The sequence below is a fragment of the Calonectris borealis genome, chromosome 2, assembly GCF_964195595.1.
Source record: "Calonectris borealis chromosome 2, bCalBor7.hap1.2, whole genome shotgun sequence".
NCBI classification, from domain to species: Eukaryota; Metazoa; Chordata; class Aves; order Procellariiformes; family Procellariidae; genus Calonectris; species Calonectris borealis.
The window spans coordinates 83,252,609-83,274,196 of record NC_134313.1 but is presented as its reverse complement, the minus strand read 5'-3'; the positions used below and the strand labels follow the sequence as shown (position 1 = coordinate 83,274,196).

Sequence of the window (21,588 nt, the reverse complement as noted above, 5' to 3'; positions counted from 1 at the left end):
ATCATGCCATGATGGGAGATCCCAAACAACTAGGATAGCTATTTGCAATCCTTAATTCTGATCAGCTAGCTCCACCCAAGTGAAAATAGGCAGAAACTCAAGTTTCAGGAATAACACTGAAAACAGAAAAGCTGATGGACAAACAATGCAGAAAGATATACAGGACGAGGCCTTCAGCTTAAAGCTTCACTGCTTAAAGCTTCTTTCATCTCTCTTCCATGTGCTCTGAACATTACACACACAATCTATTTATACATTATGAGTGGGTTTCCCCTCTCAACACACATACAGGCTTCCCCTCCCACAAAATCCTTCACAACTTCCCTTTACTTCCCTTTTACTTGGTCCATGCCCAACATATCTCATCGCCTCTCTCTACTCTTCATCTCCTTTTAACTGACCTGAAATATTTCAGAAACTTCAAGTCTTTCTGACAGCCCAGCCTGAGAACCTGCTTACTTCCAGCTAACCCTCTTTTCTGCTCTCAAGCACCTCAGACCTGCTCTTCCCAGCTCATCTTCGAAACTCTGTGTTCATTCACTACCAAAAGCAGTGGTCACTAACATTGGTTTCTTCAAACCACCCCACCAAAACCTTACCTCTCTTACTATCAAATTGAGTGGAAATAAAGTAATAAACACCATAAGCTTACAAAGGGAGATTGCTGTGGCTAAGCATCAGAATTTTTATAATAACGGAATGGTTCAAGTAGATTATAGTCACTATGTCCTCTCAGACTAGCCTGAGATTCACTGTACCTGATATGAATGACAGGTAGTTTTAAGAAGTCAATACCATGTGTCACCTCAGCCAAGATGTTTCAGTGATACTACCTCCAAAGAACAACAGTAAGAATCATAACTTCTTCCATGTTATTTCATGCAATCTTGAGGTTAAGATCATGGCCCACACATTGTTTAAAGCAGTCTGAAACACTGTACAAGAGCAAGACATTCCCTGCACCTTTCAAAAGACCAGAAAGCCCACGATTCAAATAAATAAATAATGCCAGCATGGTCCCACATTCATTCAAAAGACAAGAAGTCACTGCACATCACAGCTGGGGTTCCTAGCAAGGGCAGTAATCCTTACACTTTTTCAGCAGTAACTGGGTGGGCTCAAGGTGATCTATTTCAGCCATCGCACCCACCGTGCAAATCTGAAACGCACTGAGGGCAGAGTTAAAACAAAAATAACATGCATTAGGCACTCTGTCCACACTCTTCAGGGCTTCCCCTGAAGTTCTGCTTTACAAGCAACACTTTTAGAGTGAGCAGGCTCCTATTTTGTTTTTAAAGTTTTGTCAAGACAATTAGCCTTAAACAAACAGACACAGATGAATGACTAATAGACATCTAAAGTAACTGAATCACAAATTAATACCACTCTCAGGAAATGGACAATCCATATCAAACACAGGGTAACTACTTACCATCTCATGTGTTCAAGAAGTTACGAGTGCAGAGTCTGAGCTGCCTGACATTCCTACATTAACAAATGTAAAGGTAACACTGACAGGACACAAGGCAGAGTATAACACAGAAGGCATGCCGACTCTTTCACACAGAGTGGGAAAGAAATAAAGAACCGCAAGTCTCTTCTCAGAAGGGTCTAACTAGCATTCCTTGTACCAGCTGAGTGCTAACCAGGACCTGGAAAATATTACGTGCCGAGGAGAAAGAAAAAGGTAAAATGGGAAAGGGAGAAGAGTTAGGTCTCTCTGATCCAGCACTTTGCATCCTTGCCTTTTCAGCTGTATGACTTAACAGGCATCTTGTAAGTACCGTCCAAAAATAGAGTAGAGATAAAGCTGCGAGTTGAAAAGTGTGTGGTATGCTTTGTGTGGAGCCCTGACATAGGCCTCGAGGCATTTAAGTTACAGACAAGCAAAAATGCACAGACACAGATGAGACACACATTTCAGGCTGCATACATTGCCACCAGCATTACCTAGCCACTGGCTAGGTCCATACACATCTTCCTTATGCTACTAATCACCCTAGCATACATCTTCACATACATTTTGCTCCTTTTTGCCTCTAGTTAATACAGGTGTTCACAACAGAGTCCTTCAAATAGCTCACGACCAATGGCACTTAAAAGCCTACCGAGGATAGAGAAAGTCAAGTTTATATGCCAAGAGCAAGGGGCAAAACAGAGACAGTGCTGCAGTTACAGCAATTTCAGAAGAGCAGGAGAATCTGGAAAGTTGCAGGATAAAAGACAGCAACTAAAAGAAACAGAGTATTTTGTCACCAAATAATAAGGGAAGAGTAAGGACAAGAGGAGGAGGACAAACCCTGCCAGCAAATCTCACCACTGTCCCCAGAAGCACAGCTGCATGGTATGATCCTGCAGTGCTAGGAGAACCCTTTGACCCATTTTACCCTGTGTAATTTTGCAAGCAGTAAGACAAGCTAGAAACACTACTTGCCTTCCAGAAAAACTGTCCTCACAGGCTGCTCCCCTGAATGAACTGCCCCTACAGCCAAGTCTTAATTGACTGGGCCAGTCATACAAAATCCAGGACAAAGGAGGGGGTCAAAGCAAGGCCTGCAAGTTCCTAGCTGGCATCTGGCTCCTCCTCACTATCATGTTACTTCAGCTGAGCTTCTGCTTTCAAACAACTGACCTGGAACTAGTCCCTGCATTTTCTTCCCGGAAGTTTCCGAACAGATGTCTGCCTTCGGGGAGAGGGAAAAGAGAAGCATGCTTTGCTGAGGAAGCAAAGAGAGGACATGGTACAGAGACAGCAACGCAATCAACATTTTGCTGAAGATGCTCTGCAGCCAGGGTCATTTTGTTCCTGGAGGGCTCCTTGGCAATCTTGAATAAACGTGATTTTTGTTTCTGAACCATATAAACAAAATACACCAACTCTTTCAACAAGGTAATTGGTACTTTGCTTTGTTTTACATGCCAAAATATAAAGCACACCAACTGTCAGCTTCAGAAAAAGCAAGACCACTGCAAAATCCTATGGCCATCACCAAACAACATACACAGTACTACTACCACCTATAAGATGCTATCCTGTACTGAAGGACTAGAACACATCTGCAAAGCAGGGTTCCTGCAGCCAGTCTTCTGCTATTGTAGAATACTGGTTGAGGTAACCTACAGCAGAAAGCATTGACCTTAATCACTTCACTCAAACCTTTAATTCTTCCATTTATTTTCTTGGTATATGGCTTGCCCCCCACGTCTGCCATTTCCTTAATAAAAGTGTTCTGAGAACATCACACAGACCCCATCGAGCACTGCCGATCACTTCTGCAGAGACTGTAAAATCGCTGACAATCCTATAAAAGGGGATACCTTCTATGTTCCTCCACATATACCAGTCATCCAACTAATTATTACAATCACAATTCTGCCAAGCCTTTCCCTTGCATATTCAAGACAGCTACTTTCACATAATCAAAGTAGCAAACTCCCTGCAGACTAGTTTCACCTCCTCAGTGTGAACTGCAAAATACAGAACCTTCTTAGTCTTCCTTTATACCAGAGTTGTTATTACTGTACAGCACACACTCTCACTTCCTCTACGGGCACGGATCAAGGAACTGTGTATGCCTATTCCTGCATTGCTCCTAACAACGTGCTTAGCTAAACCAGACTTCAGAATGGTATCTAATCCTGATTTTAAGGAAAAAAAAAAAAAAAAAAAAAAGAGAAGCTATCACTTTTGCCAACTGCCTCTTTGCCCTTACACTGTTTGTACCTAACCAACAGTTGCATCCTTTACTATGTACAAGCAAAGGGGTAAAATTATCACTGTAACTCCCGTTTTCCAGAGTCTCAAGACTAAGTCATTTATATACTCAAACAGGATCATTTACCAGTGTATAACCCCGAACCTTCTGAGGCACCAACTCAGTTTCAGTCACTGTGTATAGCGCTAGTGGTTTTACAGAAGTCATATGATCAACTTAGCTGAAGATTTATAATACAATTCTATTAACCTAAGCTCTATGTGGGGTTTCATGTCCCTGCACACAAAGAAACTTTCCAACAGATAAGCTGTAACCCTCCTCCAAGATTTGGATAGTCCCAAAACTTCTTGAAGTTTTGCAGGGGTGTGGCACTACCACTGCTTTTGCATTACTTTCAGAGGTGGAAAAGAATCTTATTTAAAAAAAAAAGACACACAGACAGCCCGTACAACATCCCCAAAGATTAAAACAGAATTCCAAACACCACTTGTAGCTGTCAACTGAAAAAAGACTGCTGAATTGGAAAAGAAAGAAGAGGGGCGTTACTACAAAGCAACAGTTTAGAGGGTTTGTATCAAACCATCTTGCAAGTCTTACTCATATTAACTGTAAGCACGCTAGTTATATCAAGGTAGCTGGATATTCAAACCAAACTTACCAGATGAAGCAACTGGTACACTATGATTTTACAAGACACTTGCTTAAAGATGCACTGGCAGCCAATCAGAGCTGGAGTTAATATCAAAAAGCTCAGCTCTGCACTCTCCTGACACTTCCACGTACAAGACAAAAGCCTTAGTTCAGGTAAGAACTAAGTCTATCAGTCATCTGAGCCACATGCCAATGCAACTACACAACCATCTCAGCATAAACGTTCCTACACGAGAGGAGAAGTAAGTGCAGTGCAACTCCAAGAGCAGACACTCACATCTATTGCATCTCTTTCAAATATGCGGAGCTGCAGAAACAGCTCAAGCTTGATCTTGCGTTCTTGAAAAAGCTCCTCCATCTGAGATTGGGCTTCATCCAGCTGCTGCAGGACTGTCTCTATGTGGTTGATCGAGCTGTTATGGGGGGTCTTGTTACTAGAAATGGCAGAATCCCTATTCAAAGCAGAGAGAGGGGAAAGAGGGGGAAGAAAAAAGAGTATTATTGAAAAAAAAAAACCAACCCATACAATTTGGATGCTATACATGACCACAAAACGTAAGACTGTTTCAGATAAGGTCAGTGCAAGTCATATTACGTGAAAGCCAGTCATATTACGTGAAAGCTAAGTCTGCACATCTTAATAAAAGTCCAAATTATGTTTTAGTACTTGAAAAGGCATTAGGAAATTAGATTACTTTAACTTTTTGACTAATTCTACATTTAGGGACATTCTGTTTACAGGAAGAATAAAATTTAAAATCAGAGACAAACGCTTATATTGTAAAAAGGAAGTGGCATATGATAACTATTTACTTTACTGAACCTTCCTGGCAATGAAAAAAAATCAAAATTAGATAATAATAAAAAAAATTACTTAATCTTTTACTTTAGTATAAAGCCTGCAAATTCAGATATGATAATATCGGCTCCTGCAGCAAAGGGAACAGGTACCAGTGCAGCTGGGGCCCAAATTTATTTAGATTATTACTGAATGAGATGGACTGCAAACTTACTCATCAGCCTGCAAAACAATTTCAAGTGTCTCCTTATAAAAAGGCTGCTGCTCAGAACTCAAAGTGCTGTGGAGCCCTGCATGTCAGACTACAAAGACATACGATTGCGCCTATCACAAAGGTAGCTTATGTAAACAAAATCTCCTTCTTGTGGAGGTAGTGTTTATAAGCTAAGCTTCCTGTAAACAGAGGGTTAGAGACCATCAGTACAGCATGAAACAACACTCTAGTCCTAATATTTACAAGTTTTATTTATAGGTCATATCTTGTGGTCATCATCTCTACCCTCAAAACAGAAAGAGCTTCACAGAATATCGGACATACACCAGAAGAGATTTAAATAAAAATTTGTTTTACCTTAGTTGCTGTATAAGATCTTCGCCTTCTTTTATGACATTGACTGTAACCTGCAGAGTGGTCTGTTGTTGTTGACCAAAACGTTTAATCAGGTCTTGGACAGCCTCCACAGACTCAGCATAGACATCATCAAGCAGTTCTTTCTGTAACTCTTCAAGCCATGTCCACAGCTAAAGGAGAGGGGAAAAAAAAGAAACATAAGCCCCAGGATCAGGCAGTCACTATTCCAAATCAATCTCCCTGGACAAGACAAAACAGACTGAGGTAAGGGGGAGAAACAAGATTTGTTTCTCTTCATAGAAAAATCCCATCCTCAATTTAATGAAAACGAGCCTTTGTTTAAATAAGGTTTTCGCTTCTTCGAAATACCAGGAAAGCTTTATCCGTGTTGCTAAGTCACCCTTTCTTTCCCATTTTCCTTCTACAGTACTAAGCATATCCGATTGAGCAGCACAGAGTTCATAGCGAGAATCCCATCTGCAGCTCTGCGAGAGAGTCCCTGGGAGGGAAATGCTATGGTAACACTCCCCAAGAGAAGGGAGGAAGGAAGGAAGGAAGGAAGGGAGATGTATTGTAGCCACCATCAAATTTACACTGCCAGGCTGACACATGCACACAGATAACATAACACTTTTCAGTGGCCTTCAAAAAAAAGGAAAAAGAAAAGGACATTTCAGAAAACAAAACACAGAGAGAAATCAGATATGAGAAGTTATTTTTCTATCATGATCTCTACAGCTATGGTGTGTACCCTCTTGATCTCAATTTCACACTATTAACAACAAAAATCATCACAAGTAATTCCACCAGTTAATTCAACGTTTCCCTCCCCCACTTAACATGTGCATGTATTCCTGTTCAGAACTGCCCATGCATTGCAGCTTATGGAAAAATCCATAGGTATATGCTAGCTAGGTATCACTACTAGTTACTTGAACCCTACTGTGTTCTTTTCCATAATTTCATGAGGCAAGCTGTTGCATCCTAAGCTCCATGTGAAAATTATTCATTAACAAACCATCAGCCATCTATTGTGCAACTGATAAAAACGCTGCTTGAAGAGAGGGAGCACGGCTGCCTGCTGCAGCACTCCCGTGAGCCGCACTAACAGCACAACGAAACAGCTACTCTCACAGGAAGCATTCAAACCGGGTCGCTCCTCCCTATTTTACCATCAAATCCCAAACACTGGGATTCCAAGAACAAGGATTAGAGTTTGTTTTTTATCCTGAAAGACGAACTCTGTTCTGATTGAAAGTATTAAGATCTTTTGACTACATTTTAATCTCTGCCTTTATACATTTTAGAGATACAAATAGGCTTTATCAACTTCGAACCTAATTAAAAGGTTAACATAGTTAAAATACAGACAGTAAGCAAACTGGCTTAATTTCAAAAGACAGAAAAACAAATGTTTTATTTCTTTGCTTAACATTTTCTACAGAAATACCCATTTCATGCTGCTGTTTCTATAATGTCCTGATCATAAAGATTTCCTAACTACCAATGGAGCTACATTAAAATAAAAGATTCAATGAAGGATTCTAGATATTGATTAACCGGTTCCTTTGAAGCTTTACTTTAAAAGCAAATGCTAGTTTTTATATCTTAGAGCTTTACATGCCTCCTGAGGTAGGTTTTGAGTTAACCAAGCTATGGGCTAAATTTTCACAAACTGGGAAGAATTAATGACATTCAACCAGACTCTCTTCTACAAATCTACCACCTCCCCAAACGGAACTGCCTATTCATACATACTGTGTTATTCTGACTACTCATATGCTTCAAAGACAATGCCTGTCACAGATTTGAATGCAACTCCATAGTCGTAAACACCACGAGCTCAAGCCACAGCAGTCTTTCTTATTAAAAGGAGCACAAATCAATAGAACTTAGCAAGTGGGTCAAAAGCACTCATCAACATTCATTCTAGCATAACACAATGCAGCATCCAAAATTTTTTTTTTTCCCCCAAATGCATACTTAGGAATACAAATTTCACTTTGAGACAAATGATACTTAAGAGCAAGAAGCCTGACAATACAACCTGAAAACTTTACTCAGTTTTAAATGCCCAGTGGACATGTTTTTATTCCTTCTTAGCTTATGAAGCTTATGTCTGAACCATAATAATAGGACACTGTGTTAGAGATCTTCCAAGTGAGCTGGTGCGTGCACACAACCAGCGCAGCTTGCCACTGTGCAAATATATTTGAGTGTAACACTTTGTTGTTGACTGCGGATCTCATGCATTTGGTGCTAGTTGGAAGAGCTCTACCTCACGCTTATTGGCTGTCTACAAAAGGCCCAATTTTCAGAGATGTTTATTACACACAAACTGCAATTAAAGCCATTTTGAGTCTCTTGGACTATATTAAGTTTGCCCCTTGGCTCCTTTACAAGCACCTGCACTATGGCTGAAGGCAGGTCGAAGAACCACTTCAATTTTTTCCAATATGTCTTTTGCAGCTGGGTTGTGTCACACCTGTACAAGGGACACGTCACCTCTGCATTTCTTATTCTTCACATACGCTTCAGCCACTTCTATAACTGGGTGGAGAACACCTGGCAGGAACAACAAAACTTACAAGTATTGGGCTGGTGATGTTCTGTGCATGTGAATACTTCCCTTAAAGCTCACCCTGGATGCTGGAGACGAAGCCAACACAGAACAAGCAGACTTTTCCTTCTGTGTAGCCAGTTCAAAGCAACACCACCTGCCTAGAGCAGAAAGACATGGGCACTAGCACAACAGAGTGTTATGCTGACTGGCTTAGTGCCTGGTCAGCACGGCATGACTGTAAACATGGTATCTTGCCCCCAAGGTACCAAAGGGCTACACTGCACTTGCCTACTTCATTAACTGACTCGCCCACTGCTTGGGCAGCAAAAACATTTTACAAATGTGCAGAAAGAGAAGGGTAGTAGTTAGTATGCATTACTTGCCGAGCTGTGATTCATACGCTGTTGGAAGTGGAACAATTTAAGCCATTTCTGAAGTGACTAAACAGCTCTGTCACACTTCCACAGCAAAAGTTACTCTAATACATTACCAAATAAGCTTTTTACACTTCTCCGCTAAGTTTCTGACAAACAGCTTCCCCTCAAAATAATCCTGATGTTTATACACAAAAGTTAGAACAAAGCCAACACAGACGAACAAAACTGCCAGGTTATTAAAGCTGGATAGAAATTCATGCAATTTACTGAGAGGAGCTTAATTCATAATGGGTGGCAATAGCCAGCTGGCTTGTATACAGCTTTAAAACCAGAATGAGCACTGGATATACTGGAAATGACATAAACTACCTTGTTTTCCAATACAAAACTAAGACAGTACAGGGTTGCACGGCAAAGCCAAAAGAAAGCAACCAGTTTACAGTGGGGGGTGAACAAAGAGTAGAGCTTACCCATACATGTTCAGCAGTGCAGAACTACAGATTTTATAGTGCAATGATTTTCTGAGGTAACGCATTATTCCATAAAAGAGAGCTTGGCAACAAAAATCCAGTGGGGAAAAAAAAAACAAACTGACTCGTCATTAAAAAACTATTAACTTTCTCTCAGTGTGAACTTTTGAGCAACTTCCAGGCATGTTTTTTTCCATTCTCTGTAAAACAAGCAGCACGAAGATCCCTCAACAAACCACCGAGTCCTGTGACCTCAGTAAGAACTTTATCCAGAGGCAAGACAGTTCTAACGTACAGTGAGAAAATGGTATAAATAACTCAATCCAGTCACAGAAGGAGGTTCTTCTGCTCTTTTCATCTGCTCTTCACATCTTATCAGAATTAAAATTGAAGAGGGAAATCAAATTCTGAATCCCTGACAGGCAAATGTTTCACCCAGCAGATTTTTTTTCTTGATCTAAATATAGCACAGACTAAGAAACATCTGCTTGAATGAGCCTGCATCCTGTGCTACCTCTTTCCTAAGTTCTTGGGAGCATGCCATTAGTCACTGAGATGGTATTATTTTAATTGTCTGCAACATCCTGGAAGTTTCAGTGTTTCCATCACGGGCCTCTATCCATTTAAGTCCCATCCCTGCGATCTCCTGAAAGACTGCAGCTAAATAAACCCTACAGCCAAATATAACTACAGAACAATTATTTTTGAGTAAATACCTTCCCAAGTGCACAGAGTTATTTTATTAGGGTAAAATATCTGTCAGTCTCTTTTGCAATTTATTTTATTTTTCATTTTTATAATAATGGCTTTTGGATATTCAATCAGCCTTTTCAGCAGAATTCAGAAAAGAATTTTCAGCACAGTACAAAAATTTAAAGCATTCCTTTCTCTAAGGCACACAGTTTCTGCATTTAAAAACTGCCAATTCCTCTTTTCGGCCCCTGCCCCCCAGCACAGTGTCGCAGTATGTGTATCACCACAGGCAGTTGTTGAAGGAGCTATTATTTGTACAGGGCCAAATGTTGCAATAGTATTCCCGAACAAGTATATCTGGGCATAGAAGGGGGCTGATGTATGTGTGCCTGCCTGTAAGCTTTGGCTTTCAGGACATGCAGTGGACAAAATCTGCATCTTTTTAAAAACAAAAAAACATAAGATGTTAAATCCCCAGGAGTTTGTTTTCCAGGGTCTGTCACTGACATTTAAGATACTAAATGCATGCATATTTTTTGAAAATTAGATTTATTTATCATAAAAAGCTTCAAATATCCCTATCTATTCTACAATTATAATGGAATCAATTTCCTATTCAGAATAAATTCATCCTTGAAGCAAAACCAAGTTTCTCACATCTTCCTAAAATTACAGCAACTAATAGTACCCTGTTACCATTCATCCTATTTCTTAACTGAGCAAGAAGAAAAAATGTCTATACCATAGCTTCACAAAGCTTAAAGGCCTGCTTCTGCCTCACTTCTCTCAAGCACTTAGTGCTATTTCAGTAAAGCTTGGACTTAAATTTGGTCACCTTTTTCCAAGCAAAGTAGCTACCAGTATAGAAAAAACTCACGAGAGAAAAATCTGTGCTGGGTAACTGGATTCCAATCCTACCAGACCAGTAAACCACAACACACTTTATTGTGCTGCCACTGAATGTGTTTCTCTTATTTCAGATTTAAAAACAGTCCTCCTCAACTCTTGGATTCAAGACGACCGGCATATCAAAGTACTGACCAGAAACTGCACTTCATGTATTTTGCCAGACCCGTCACACTGAGCATTGCTGTGCTATAATGACACGATAAAAATATCAGAGATGCACAAAAGCCCAAGGGACAGAGCCTTCACACTTTGATGGGGGCATCCAAAAGCTGCTCTGCTGCCTGGAAAGTGTATGCAGAGGAGAGAGCAGCCTTATTATGACATCCACATTTAAGCTGTAGACCACCAGCACAGAAGACTCAAATACTCAAGAGTGACAGGCAACCAGAAGAGCAGGCCTGTCACCTCAGGGTCCACCCTGGGATGAAACAAACGAAAGGCTGCGCGGATGGACACCCTTCCATACTGGAAAACACAAAGGAGGGCATATTTCTGGCAGCGAGTCGTGAGACAAAGCGAGACCATTATCAACAAGCTGTTTTGAATTAAAGACATACGCCTCATAGCTAGATATGAATGAATCGGCAGCATTATGGCCAGAGCAAGACCTCCTCAGCCTTCCCATGCACTGGCACCCTCAAAACAATACCACCTTCCTTCAACAGCTTGCACAGACTACTGTTTCATTACTTTTGTTCAGGAACAGCAAGGTTTTGTATTTGAAATCTCAGCCAATTCCACTTCCTTTTTCTTTGTTTCAACCTCAGTCTGTTCTGCTGTAAAGTTGAGTTTGAGTAAGACAAAAAAAAAAAGAGATCTAGTAACACCATTAAGCATATTGTGTATACATAAAAAGTGCTCTGAGCTATTTTATAAGCAACTTGTCAGAATACACACAAAAGGTTATATGCAAAAAGCCAATAGGCTCTTAAAGAGGTCATTCTCTTCCACTTACACTCAGCCCTGATCTGTATTCCCACACTTGACTCCAGTTAGGAAAATATCTGTTGCTCTACTTTGGCACTACTACAAACACCTGGCTTGGCCAGGATTTCAGTCTTCCCACTCACAGATGCTGAGGGAGCCATTTCAGAGAGAGTGTGTGTGCATGTGTGTCTGTATGCATGCGTATGGAAGAATTTTAATTCACACCAAAATCCCATTCATCTCTAACCTGGCGACAGATTTCACAGCAAAGACTACCGTGACTCTTGCTCCTATGTTTTGCACACAACCTTTTATGATAGCCGTTTATTTAGGAAACGTATCTTTTCTCTGTGCAATTTTTTTCTCACCTTGTCCCTCCCCATATTATTAAATGTCAAAAGGCACAAAAGCCATAAGGGATTCACTGTCTCGCAACGGTCAACCATTTCAGATGTTCAGTTGCATTTTATCCATCCTCAGGCTGGGAACCTGCCAAGACACAGTACTTTCAATGCAAAGATTCTGATAGGGATATTTATGGTCCCAAACACTTTTAAAGCTCGCCAGTGCACGGCTTAACTGCAGTACATCACTTACTGAAAAATTTGGCTTATAGATTGAAATTTCTCACTGTTTGCATGGGACCTAAAAATCAATATTCACAACCATACAAACTTACAACTAGTAGTAACATAACAGCACGGAATCACTATTTATATATATAGCAAGCAACTGATTTTCTTGGATCACCATTAAGCCAAATGAGTAATAGCGGTACCATTACAAAACATCATGTTTCTAGCTTCCCTGAATACATCCTTTTTCTCCCCAATGAGAAATTGGTCTATTGACATTAGCCTATGAGGAGTCTGAGAACTTGTATGTTGTTTTCTGATGTTTGTAAGCCACAGGGAGCTCTACCAGCTTGTAACCACCTGGCTACAGAACTTCTGGAAATGTTAAAGACAGCCAGCATTTCCAATGTGCAGCGTAACAGGCTGCTGCACGCATACTACACAGCTGCTCTGTGCACAGGTATAGCAAAAGTCTGTTACTTCCAGGACATGTCAAGCCGATCTATTGCTTTTGTGGCAAGCATGCTGCTTCTGAAAGCAGAAACTGTCCTGATTTACTAAGCATGAACAGAGTAACAGTACTCTGCAGACGCTGCAGGGCTGATGCTTCCCAGAGAAGCTGGGAAAAGTTGCAGGCAAATTCTGTGTCAAGTATAAAGGTTATGTAAAGCTACAGGGGAGAAGTAGTATTGGAACCCTCTCATCCAGAAGAGGAGCATTCATTCAACGTGAAGTATTTCTGGGGAAAAGAATAAAACACAACAAAACATCCTACTTCAAAAGATGAAGGGATTGGATGGATATCGGAGCGAGATTTCAAAGCCTCAAAACAGCAAACAACTCAGATTACCAGCTTTTCTCAGCTTTGTGGCTCCCTCCAAGCTGCCACACACAAACAGGGTTTTTATTCTTCATGCCTATTTTTTAGACCAGGAAAACACAAAAAAGATACAAGAAACAAAATTCACCTTGAATACCTGAAGGGCAAAACGCATTGGTGGTGTTTTGTTTTGTTTTGATTTGTTTGCTTGGTTTTTTGGTGGTGGAGTTTTTGGGGTTTTTTTATTTTTGTTTTGTTTTTTTAAAAACAACTGAAACACCTCCTTCTGGTTCAACAACTAGCATATTGTCCTACTACTTGAATTCCTCTCTTCACCAGCTAAGAATGGACATTAATTTCTTCACTCCACCATACAGCAGAAAGGTTACATGCTTACAGGTATGCACTAATTTATTCAGCAACTTTCTACATCCTGCAGGAGAAATGCAATTCTCCTGCCAACAAAGCACGGATGACTTTCAGGTTTAGGGCATTTTTATCTTCCATCTGCTTTGTGATGCCTTCTCAGCACTCCACACGCGTATTTGATAACAAACAACATGCTCTTGAAAACGGATCACAATACAGAAAGCACAAGACAGCTTTGAGCTTGCTATTTCTTTGCACCTTAACCAAAGGACTAGTCTACTAAATATGAACCACGTGCCTCACTCTCTCAGCTATATTTTTAAGTAGAAAGCAAATAAATAAAAAGATAGTCTTGCTTACATAAATAAGTACTCTTTTTAATTTTTCTTGCTTTATTGTTATAGAGGTCAGCCAATGACAAAAACAAAAAAATCAACATGTGTACATCAGCCACAGTACCTTTCCCCCAAAGTCTAGGCTGCAAAGAGGCTGCCATAGTAACAGCCATGTGCACTTACAGGGTCACAATAATATCCATTTTCCCAAAGAAATAAATCAAGATACAGAATATCTTTTTTTTCCAATAAAACATTATTATCTAGGGGAGCAGTGGCAACATTCCAGCACATCTGGATCAGTCTCCCAGAATTACTCAACAGTGACTCACAGATCAGTCTGCCTTTCATTTTTTTGGATTTTTTAAAGCCCTTTCCTTGTAAATCCTTTTACAGTACCCGTCTTTCATCACTACAACCAACTGTATCCATTTAAATACCGTTCCAGCTGCTCTTCTTAATACTAAGAAAAACAGGTAATGAAGAAATCTGTAGAAACAATGAACATGTTTCAGCAGCTGACTGCTCCTGTGCTTCACTACAGTTAATGGAATAGCACTATGTGCTTGAGAAAAGTGAAACAAAAAAGTTGCCCCCTAAGAATAGCTTATGATACAGCATTTATGCTTTGTTTAAACAAGCAGTGTCCTGGGAGAATAGCAGCAAGGAAGCATCTAACAGAAAACTGATGGGGGAGCTATGTACTCATGTCTAGAGCTAAGTAGTAATTAAATCCTGACCCCCTTCAAAGGCCAACTGCCTTCTGCATTTGTTTCAAGTGCAAAGCAGATGTTTCACATACAAAAACCTCCCACCCTTATCCTCTCACAAGGTTTTGCTGAAGAAGCTACTTTGAATACTATACTTCCCCACTGAACAGCTCATTTCTTGATGTAGGGTGAATGGAAGGAAGACACATACTCTGACATGCTGTGATCCAGAAACCTTTCGTATTTTCACCTGGTTTCAGCAGTGAGAAGATTTAACATGAGCTCTAAACAGAAAACAAGTAATCTACAGTTGTTGGAATTTGCCACTACCTTTAACCAAAACCTCTTACTGAAGTCCTTATTCTTGCTCTAGCCTATTCCACCCTCTCCCATGAGCTTATAAATTCGTTATGACCTGTGTTCTGAATTGGAGCAGAAAACTGATTTGGCTGAAAATTAAGTGTTTAGCCAAATCTTCTTTTTCCTGATGTATCTGTTCAACCTTTGAAGGAGACTAAAAATTGCAAACATGAGGCAAATCATTGTCATTATCAGATAAGCTCTCTAGGTTGTAAAGAACCATCAATATACAAGATCAAAATGCAACGTGTAAAACAGAGAAAGCGAACAGTGTCTCTCTGGGCAGTAGGGTTGCCTTAAGTAGCCTAGTGCTTCTCCATGCCTTTCAGTTTCCTGAACCATGTGTCTGACAACTCAGTTAACTGCACTGGAGAGCTGGTTGGATAAAAAAACCAAACCCAAACCAAACCCCACAAAAGTGCACAGTATCTCCCCCTGCAACGCTGTCTTTTAGCTGTATCAGTTCCCTGATCTGACCCTCCCCCCCGTGACTGAACAAGCATGCGTACTTGCACAACAAAGGAGGTAGAAGCTGCTCCTGAAAGTAAAAAAATTTAAAAAATAAAATAATCAATAAAAAAAAAATCCATAAACAAAACAACCACTCTACCCCAGCCTCCAATTTGCAGTGAATTGAAACCAAAACTCATCGTACATTAAGGGTTCATGACTTGCTATGGCAAGGTTCTAACAATGAAAGTAACATTGGACAATATCAGTTTTAAGGCTTACAATTATGACCATGACTTAGCAGCAGTTTTACCTCTTTAACATGAGTGTGAAAGGACACAGACATGTCCAGCAGGATCTTGCGTTGCTCCACACGCCTAACAAAATCCTGTATCCGGTCTTCGAGCTGATGGGCAGCTTGATAAATTTCCTCCGGGTCACACTCCCCAGTCTGAGCGAGCTGTTCGGCTGCTTCTAGAAGCTTATCTGCATTGGTATACGTGTTCTGCAGAGAAGTAAGTTAGTTTCACAGGATTAAATGAAAGAAAATTCAGTCAGTATATTTTAAAGCCACTCAACTAATGAAAACAAAAAGACCAAGGCCCTTGGAGTGTATTTTTCTTTCTTCTTTTTTTAAAATTAGTAGAATATAATCTTACTAAAGTTTTTTTATTTTTCTAGATACTTTTTAATTTACCTGTGAATAAATTCATTCCTCAGCTCCTTATTTATGTCTATTCAAATGTCTCCTCAATCCCAAACTTGGGAGCCTATTTATTCTTCCTTGGAATTAGTATTTTATATTCACAAATAGAATAAAGATCAGCCTAAATTAAATGTCTAATTACTTGCAAACTGGCTTATTTCAACACTGGAAAAATCACTACAGTCAAGGCCAGAAGACTTTTGAAATGTGTATTATTAGAGGTAAGAAAGTCCTAGCTGCTGCTAGAGACACTTAGCATCACATTGACACATCCAGCAGGAAAGTGGAAAGCGACCAGGCACAGAAGGAGAAAATTTCTCTCCATCCTTACAGAAGTGAGGTATCCAAAATTCACGTGTGAAGTGGATCACCATTTGTGAAACAGCAGCAACAGAGGAAGGTTTAGAAGTCGTCTATAGCTGAGTGTCAGATGGGAATATTGTCCCAATACGTCACAGGACTAACAAAGGCAGATCAACAGTTCCTGGGTCACCGCAGAAAACAGAATGGGAGAAGTCTGGTACCTGATGTGCTGAGAGCGCTACGGTCCAGAGAAGAGAGAGATGTTTAACAACTCTTAAAGCTTAGAACTTGCAGCCTGCATCTATATCTTTCTCATTAATTCAAAACAGGACTGATGCCAAACATTTGCTGTAATTTGGGTGCTCTTTTTGAGCCTAACCTTGGGCTTTCATGCCTTAGAATCGTTCTTAAAACAGATACATCAAGAAAGCATAGAAGGATGTTAACCTCTGGAGAAAACAGATTGAAGCCAAGTCTACACTAAAACAGCTTTATGTATGTTGCCACATCAGGTCTCCCGATAAGTCTGCACCACAGACTATAAAAAAAAAAAAATTATTGACAATAAACTTCACCCTTCTCTTCTCCCTCCTGCCCTTCCATCTTCTCCCAACCTTAATTACATCAGGTAAAACACTGTTTGCCAAGATAAATTAAGGCTATGCAAATGTGCTTTTCTTTGCCATAAATACAATATCACACCTCTAATTAACATTATAATAGCCACAAAAGCTAAATCTGAGCCTGGCCCTAAAACTCAAGTAAGGGGCAGGAAATAAGAGCTCAAGCAAATTACCAGGCAAGCCCAGGACAGATTACATGACTCAGTGCAGCTTTAATATATTTGGGGGGAGTTCCCCCTTCATTTATTATGATCTGTTTATGTAAGGAGTTCAGTCCATGCTGCTCCTTGATATTGACTTACGTGCATCTTAGCCATTCCTTAACCTTCAGCTTTTTAATTGCACGGAGAGGTAGAGAACTCCTCCCCAGTTTCCCTGGGAAAGCCTGCAGAGACTAAAATAAGCCTATCCTTTTCAGTGGGGACCGCGCTACTCAACGCTCCAGATCACTGGCTCAGGCCATGCTGGCCCAGAACACACTCTGATCTGTGCTTTGGTGTTTTGATTTCCACGGTTGCAGCTCACACGTGTTCAAGGAGCAAGGCTGAAGAGCCTTAAGGCACTCCTTGAACAACAACTACTTCATCAACCCAGAGAGCCACACCCAGCAGATGGCTGAAACAGAAGTTTCCCATTTTAATGAAAACTTTATCTCACATGTGAAGCATTGTTTATGAATTCCAGGAGTATCTTCAGCATAACACAGGCCCAGGCACATCAGACTTCTCTTTCTGTAAACTGGATGGTGAACTGCCTGTACTTAGAAATGATCACAACCTAGGTGCTGCTTCAAAAGAGGCTGCAATTCTCAAACCTTAACAGCTGACAATGCCTTATCACTAAAATTTCTCTTCCAAGTAGAGCCGAAATATAATATAAATATTTATCTTGGTAGATAATAACTGCCCTTTGGAATAGAAATCGCAGCAAATGGGCACGCTGTACTAACTACTGCCTTTCCCAATTCTCTCCTTACTTTTAAACAACGCTTGGAGGGAAAAAAGTAGTAAGGCTTTTGAAAATGTTGGTCCCAAGGGACCACCAGTTAGAAAACGGAAGATTAGGCAAAAAGAGCAGGAGCTCTCCCTTGAAGCTGCTTATGCCAGTTTCCTAAACTGACAAAGGAGCCTTCACGGTGACAAATTCAACAAAGACTTTTGAAACAGATTAACAGTTCCTCAGAATCTCTCCACTTAGCACACCCTCTCCAAATCCCAGGGAAAAAGAATCAGCCTGGTAAGAGCTTTAGGAAGTCCTCTAGTCCATCTCTCTGTGCCTCAAGGTGCGATCGTGTCTCTAATAGGCATTTTTCTCCAAAATGCTGAAAGACTCCCCATAACAGAGCGTTTACCACCTTCCCCAACAACATATCCCATCACTTTCCTAGTCTTCCTGTTGAGAAACCTTCTCTACATATTCTTCAGAAAAAACAAACGCCGTATTTTTAGAAAGCATATGAAGTGACACATTACAGAAAAGTCAAAGGTTAAATTTAAGAGACTAGTCCAGAAATGAGTACTACTGCCAATAAATACAGCAACAGAAATGAGTGGAGGTATGGACTGATTTTCATACAAACTGGAGTTTATTGCACTATGGAGGGGGAAGAGAGACACACACGGATGGAGGACGATTAACAGAGGTATACAAATCATTAAAGGTAAAGAAAATTAAGATAGATTACTCACTAAATACAGTGGATGCTATCATGTTTAAGCATCAGACAACACACTTAAAATGAAAAAGCAAAAGTACTTTTCATCTATGGAGCAATTAAATTGCATAACTCATTGCCACAGGATCTGGCATACATTCCAAGAGCATAAATGGGTTCAAAAAGTAGCTAGCCTAATTAAGGGAAGAAAAGTCCATCCGTGATTATTAAACACTGGTTCTGATGCATCCTTCAGTTACAGACATCAAATAAGCCTAGACAACTGGGAGGTTAAAGGTAACTTTTTATGCATACAGGGCCTTTTCTTTATGCATCTGGCAATGGTCACAAGACAATGTAAGACATGGACCTTTAGTTTGATGTATTACAGCCATTCATGGGTACAGTAAAGCAAAGAAGCAGTTCAAATGCAGAAACTTTTTTACAGCCTTAAAGGAGGTGGTAATGGGTAGTGGTAGGGAAATAAGTGTATTCAAATGAGGTTTGGAAGAATCTTTCTTGTGCGTCTCTTGCACCAAGCTGACTTGAGTTCTTTACTCAGATGCAGTCTGCAGATGGAGAAAACACACGTATCTGTGTATGAAGATTTCACTAATTAATTCTTGCTATACAGCTTTCATATTTTTTGAATGTAGACTACTGTGAAAAAGCAGACATCGATCATAGTTGAAACAGGAGAACCTGGCTTAGAATTTCATACAAAAATGCATAGGGAAGTACACCCATACTACTGATCTGCATCCAGCGCTTCTAAGCTGAAAATCTGTGCCTGCAAGTGAATCAGTTATGTCAAAATTTGGAGTCTTTACACTTTGATTAAATGATCTCATGGGTACAAAGATGATCATGGGGAGAGGGGAAAAAAGAAAGGAAAAAAACCAGATAGGTAGAAAGTGAACTGGACGGGCTTCACATGAAAAGAGCAATACTCAATTTTACAATAGTGGGTCCAAGTCAACGTGTGTGTGTGTAGCGCGAATGTCAATACATCAGAATTTGGGGAGGATTATCAACCGGCTGAGTTTTGACTATCTAGCGTAGTGGTAACAAAAAGTGCCAAATAAAGAGAAACAAGTCTTCATTTCACATTAATTGTAAAGTGAATAATTTGTGAGCCCACGGCCCATTGACTCTAGAACAACTATTCTACACACAGCTTATTTTAACATCTCTTTGAATGCTGCTGAGAAATTGGCACCTCATTCACATTAAAAAAAAAAAAAGAAGGAGGAAGCAGAAGGGAAGAAAAAAGAAATAATAATTTTAGCTCCTCTCAAAATCAGAAGTTAGCCTTCGATCAGGAACATTTCAACATTACTGCTGGCTCCCTGCATTTGATAAAACAGTGCTATGCCACTGACAGTTCACTTGACGCTGCTTCCTCTCAAATTCTGACTACAACTGACTGAAAACCCCTGATTATGCCTAGGGTCCTATTAAAAAAAAGAAAAGGCAACAAAACAAAACACAACAAAAACCAACAACAAAACCCCCAAACCAAAGCACAACAAAGCCCTGGGCCAACCAGAAATATAGGTAGAGAATAAATCAGCCGAAGGTTATTCACACTTTAACAAGGACTCCAGATTGCTCTCTTATACTTGTACATAATCTTTCTTATAACACCAACAACAGGAATGCCTTTTGGGGCCTGCTTACATTCAGTTTTAGAACAAGTATGAGGAACAACTCAGAGGGTGTGCCTCTCTTGGCAGTCACTATACATTCAAGAGTTAGAGATGAAGAAAAATACTTATTAGATCATTTTGTCCATCCTTCTGTCAGTAGAAGATAGTTCCCTGTAGTATATTTAACTTCTTTGACCAGTCTAAGTTTTCAGTATCTCCAGAAATAGAAATTCCACCCATCCCCTAAAGAGATAATTGTAAACTCTAGTAACATTCAGTTTTAGGAAGTTTTTGCTAAGTATTTGCTTTACAACCTTCTACTTTAAAGTATAATGCAAATTAACAAGATGCTTTTTTAACAGTTTACATCCCACTAACAGTTCTACACACTTCATCCCCTTTGGTTACTCAAACATTTTTTTCTTCTTTGTTCAAATAACACAGTATTAAGTATGAGATCATTCAGGTTTTGTTAAGTGTCTTGCAGAAATAGATTCTTGCTTGTCTGACCCAGAAAAATAAGTATTTCCACATGGAGAATATTACAGATTTTACCAAAAAATAAAGTATTAGGCATACATATGGAAAATCCAGCATGTGTATATACAAAACTAGGAACGCTTATTATTTTGGAAAATTTTACAGGAAGTCAATATTGAGGAAGCTTTCTGACGCTATTTCAAGTCCTCAGTCACTGGAGTGCTCTAAGACCATATTTACAATAAAATTTTATTAAGAACTTAATCATCCACTACGGGCAATCTGTAAACACACTTCCGATGTCACTGCTTAGCTCCTGCATGTCACTTCAGAATTTTCTAATAACACGTCTTCTGTTTTGATTGAAGGGACGCTGTATCAACCCTACCTTAATGAGATTTTTCTTGATGAATCTTAGAGATGTTTACTCTTCCCAATCATTAAGACTGGACAGACAGGGCATGTTGCTAATGGGGAGGATTCTAGCCTTCAGCTTCTCATGGGTTTTATTCACCTCACGCCCCCTTTTCAAGGCTGCCACTTAAACCAACTTCCTCTTCTGTTATGCTCCCTGCAATCCTTAGTATCTCTATTTCTTTCGGCTTGACTCTTTCTCACAGAAAAGTGTGTTTTGAAGTTCTATCATCAGTTCCACTTAAAGCTAAAACTAGAGTCTTCCAATGGTAAAAACGTTGGTATCAGTGATTCAGAACAGGAGAGGATATACAAATTCAATTGCATTTAAAGGCAAAAACCAAAGCCAGTTTGCTGGCTTACCTGGTTTCTTAGGAGTCTCCCCCTTTCCCCCCATCAGACTGTTGTGGGGATTTGGGAGCTCCCCAAGCTTAAAAATCAGGAAGCAGGGCTTTCAATTCATC

The 21,588-nt window shown here is 40.0% G+C and overlaps 1 protein-coding gene across 7 annotated transcripts in view; it reads right to left on the bottom strand.

Annotated features, from left to right (window-relative positions):
- TRIO (trio Rho guanine nucleotide exchange factor) overlaps positions 1-21,588 on the bottom strand; it is a 265,761-nt gene that overhangs the window by 119,001 nt on the left and 125,172 nt on the right. For 6 of the 7 annotated variants that reach the window (XM_075142475.1, XM_075142469.1, XM_075142472.1 and 3 more), the window contains 3 exons: positions 15,609-15,800; positions 5,738-5,907; positions 4,645-4,819 (listed from right to left, as the gene is read on the bottom strand). In XM_075142475.1, coding sequence (XP_074998576.1) covers positions 4,645-4,819; positions 5,738-5,907; positions 15,609-15,800 — 537 coding nt within the window. Of the gene's footprint in view, positions 1-4,644; positions 4,820-5,737; positions 5,908-15,608; positions 15,801-16,332; positions 16,451-21,588 lie in introns of those variants that run through there. The other variant, XM_075142474.1, reaches the window with a different exon arrangement.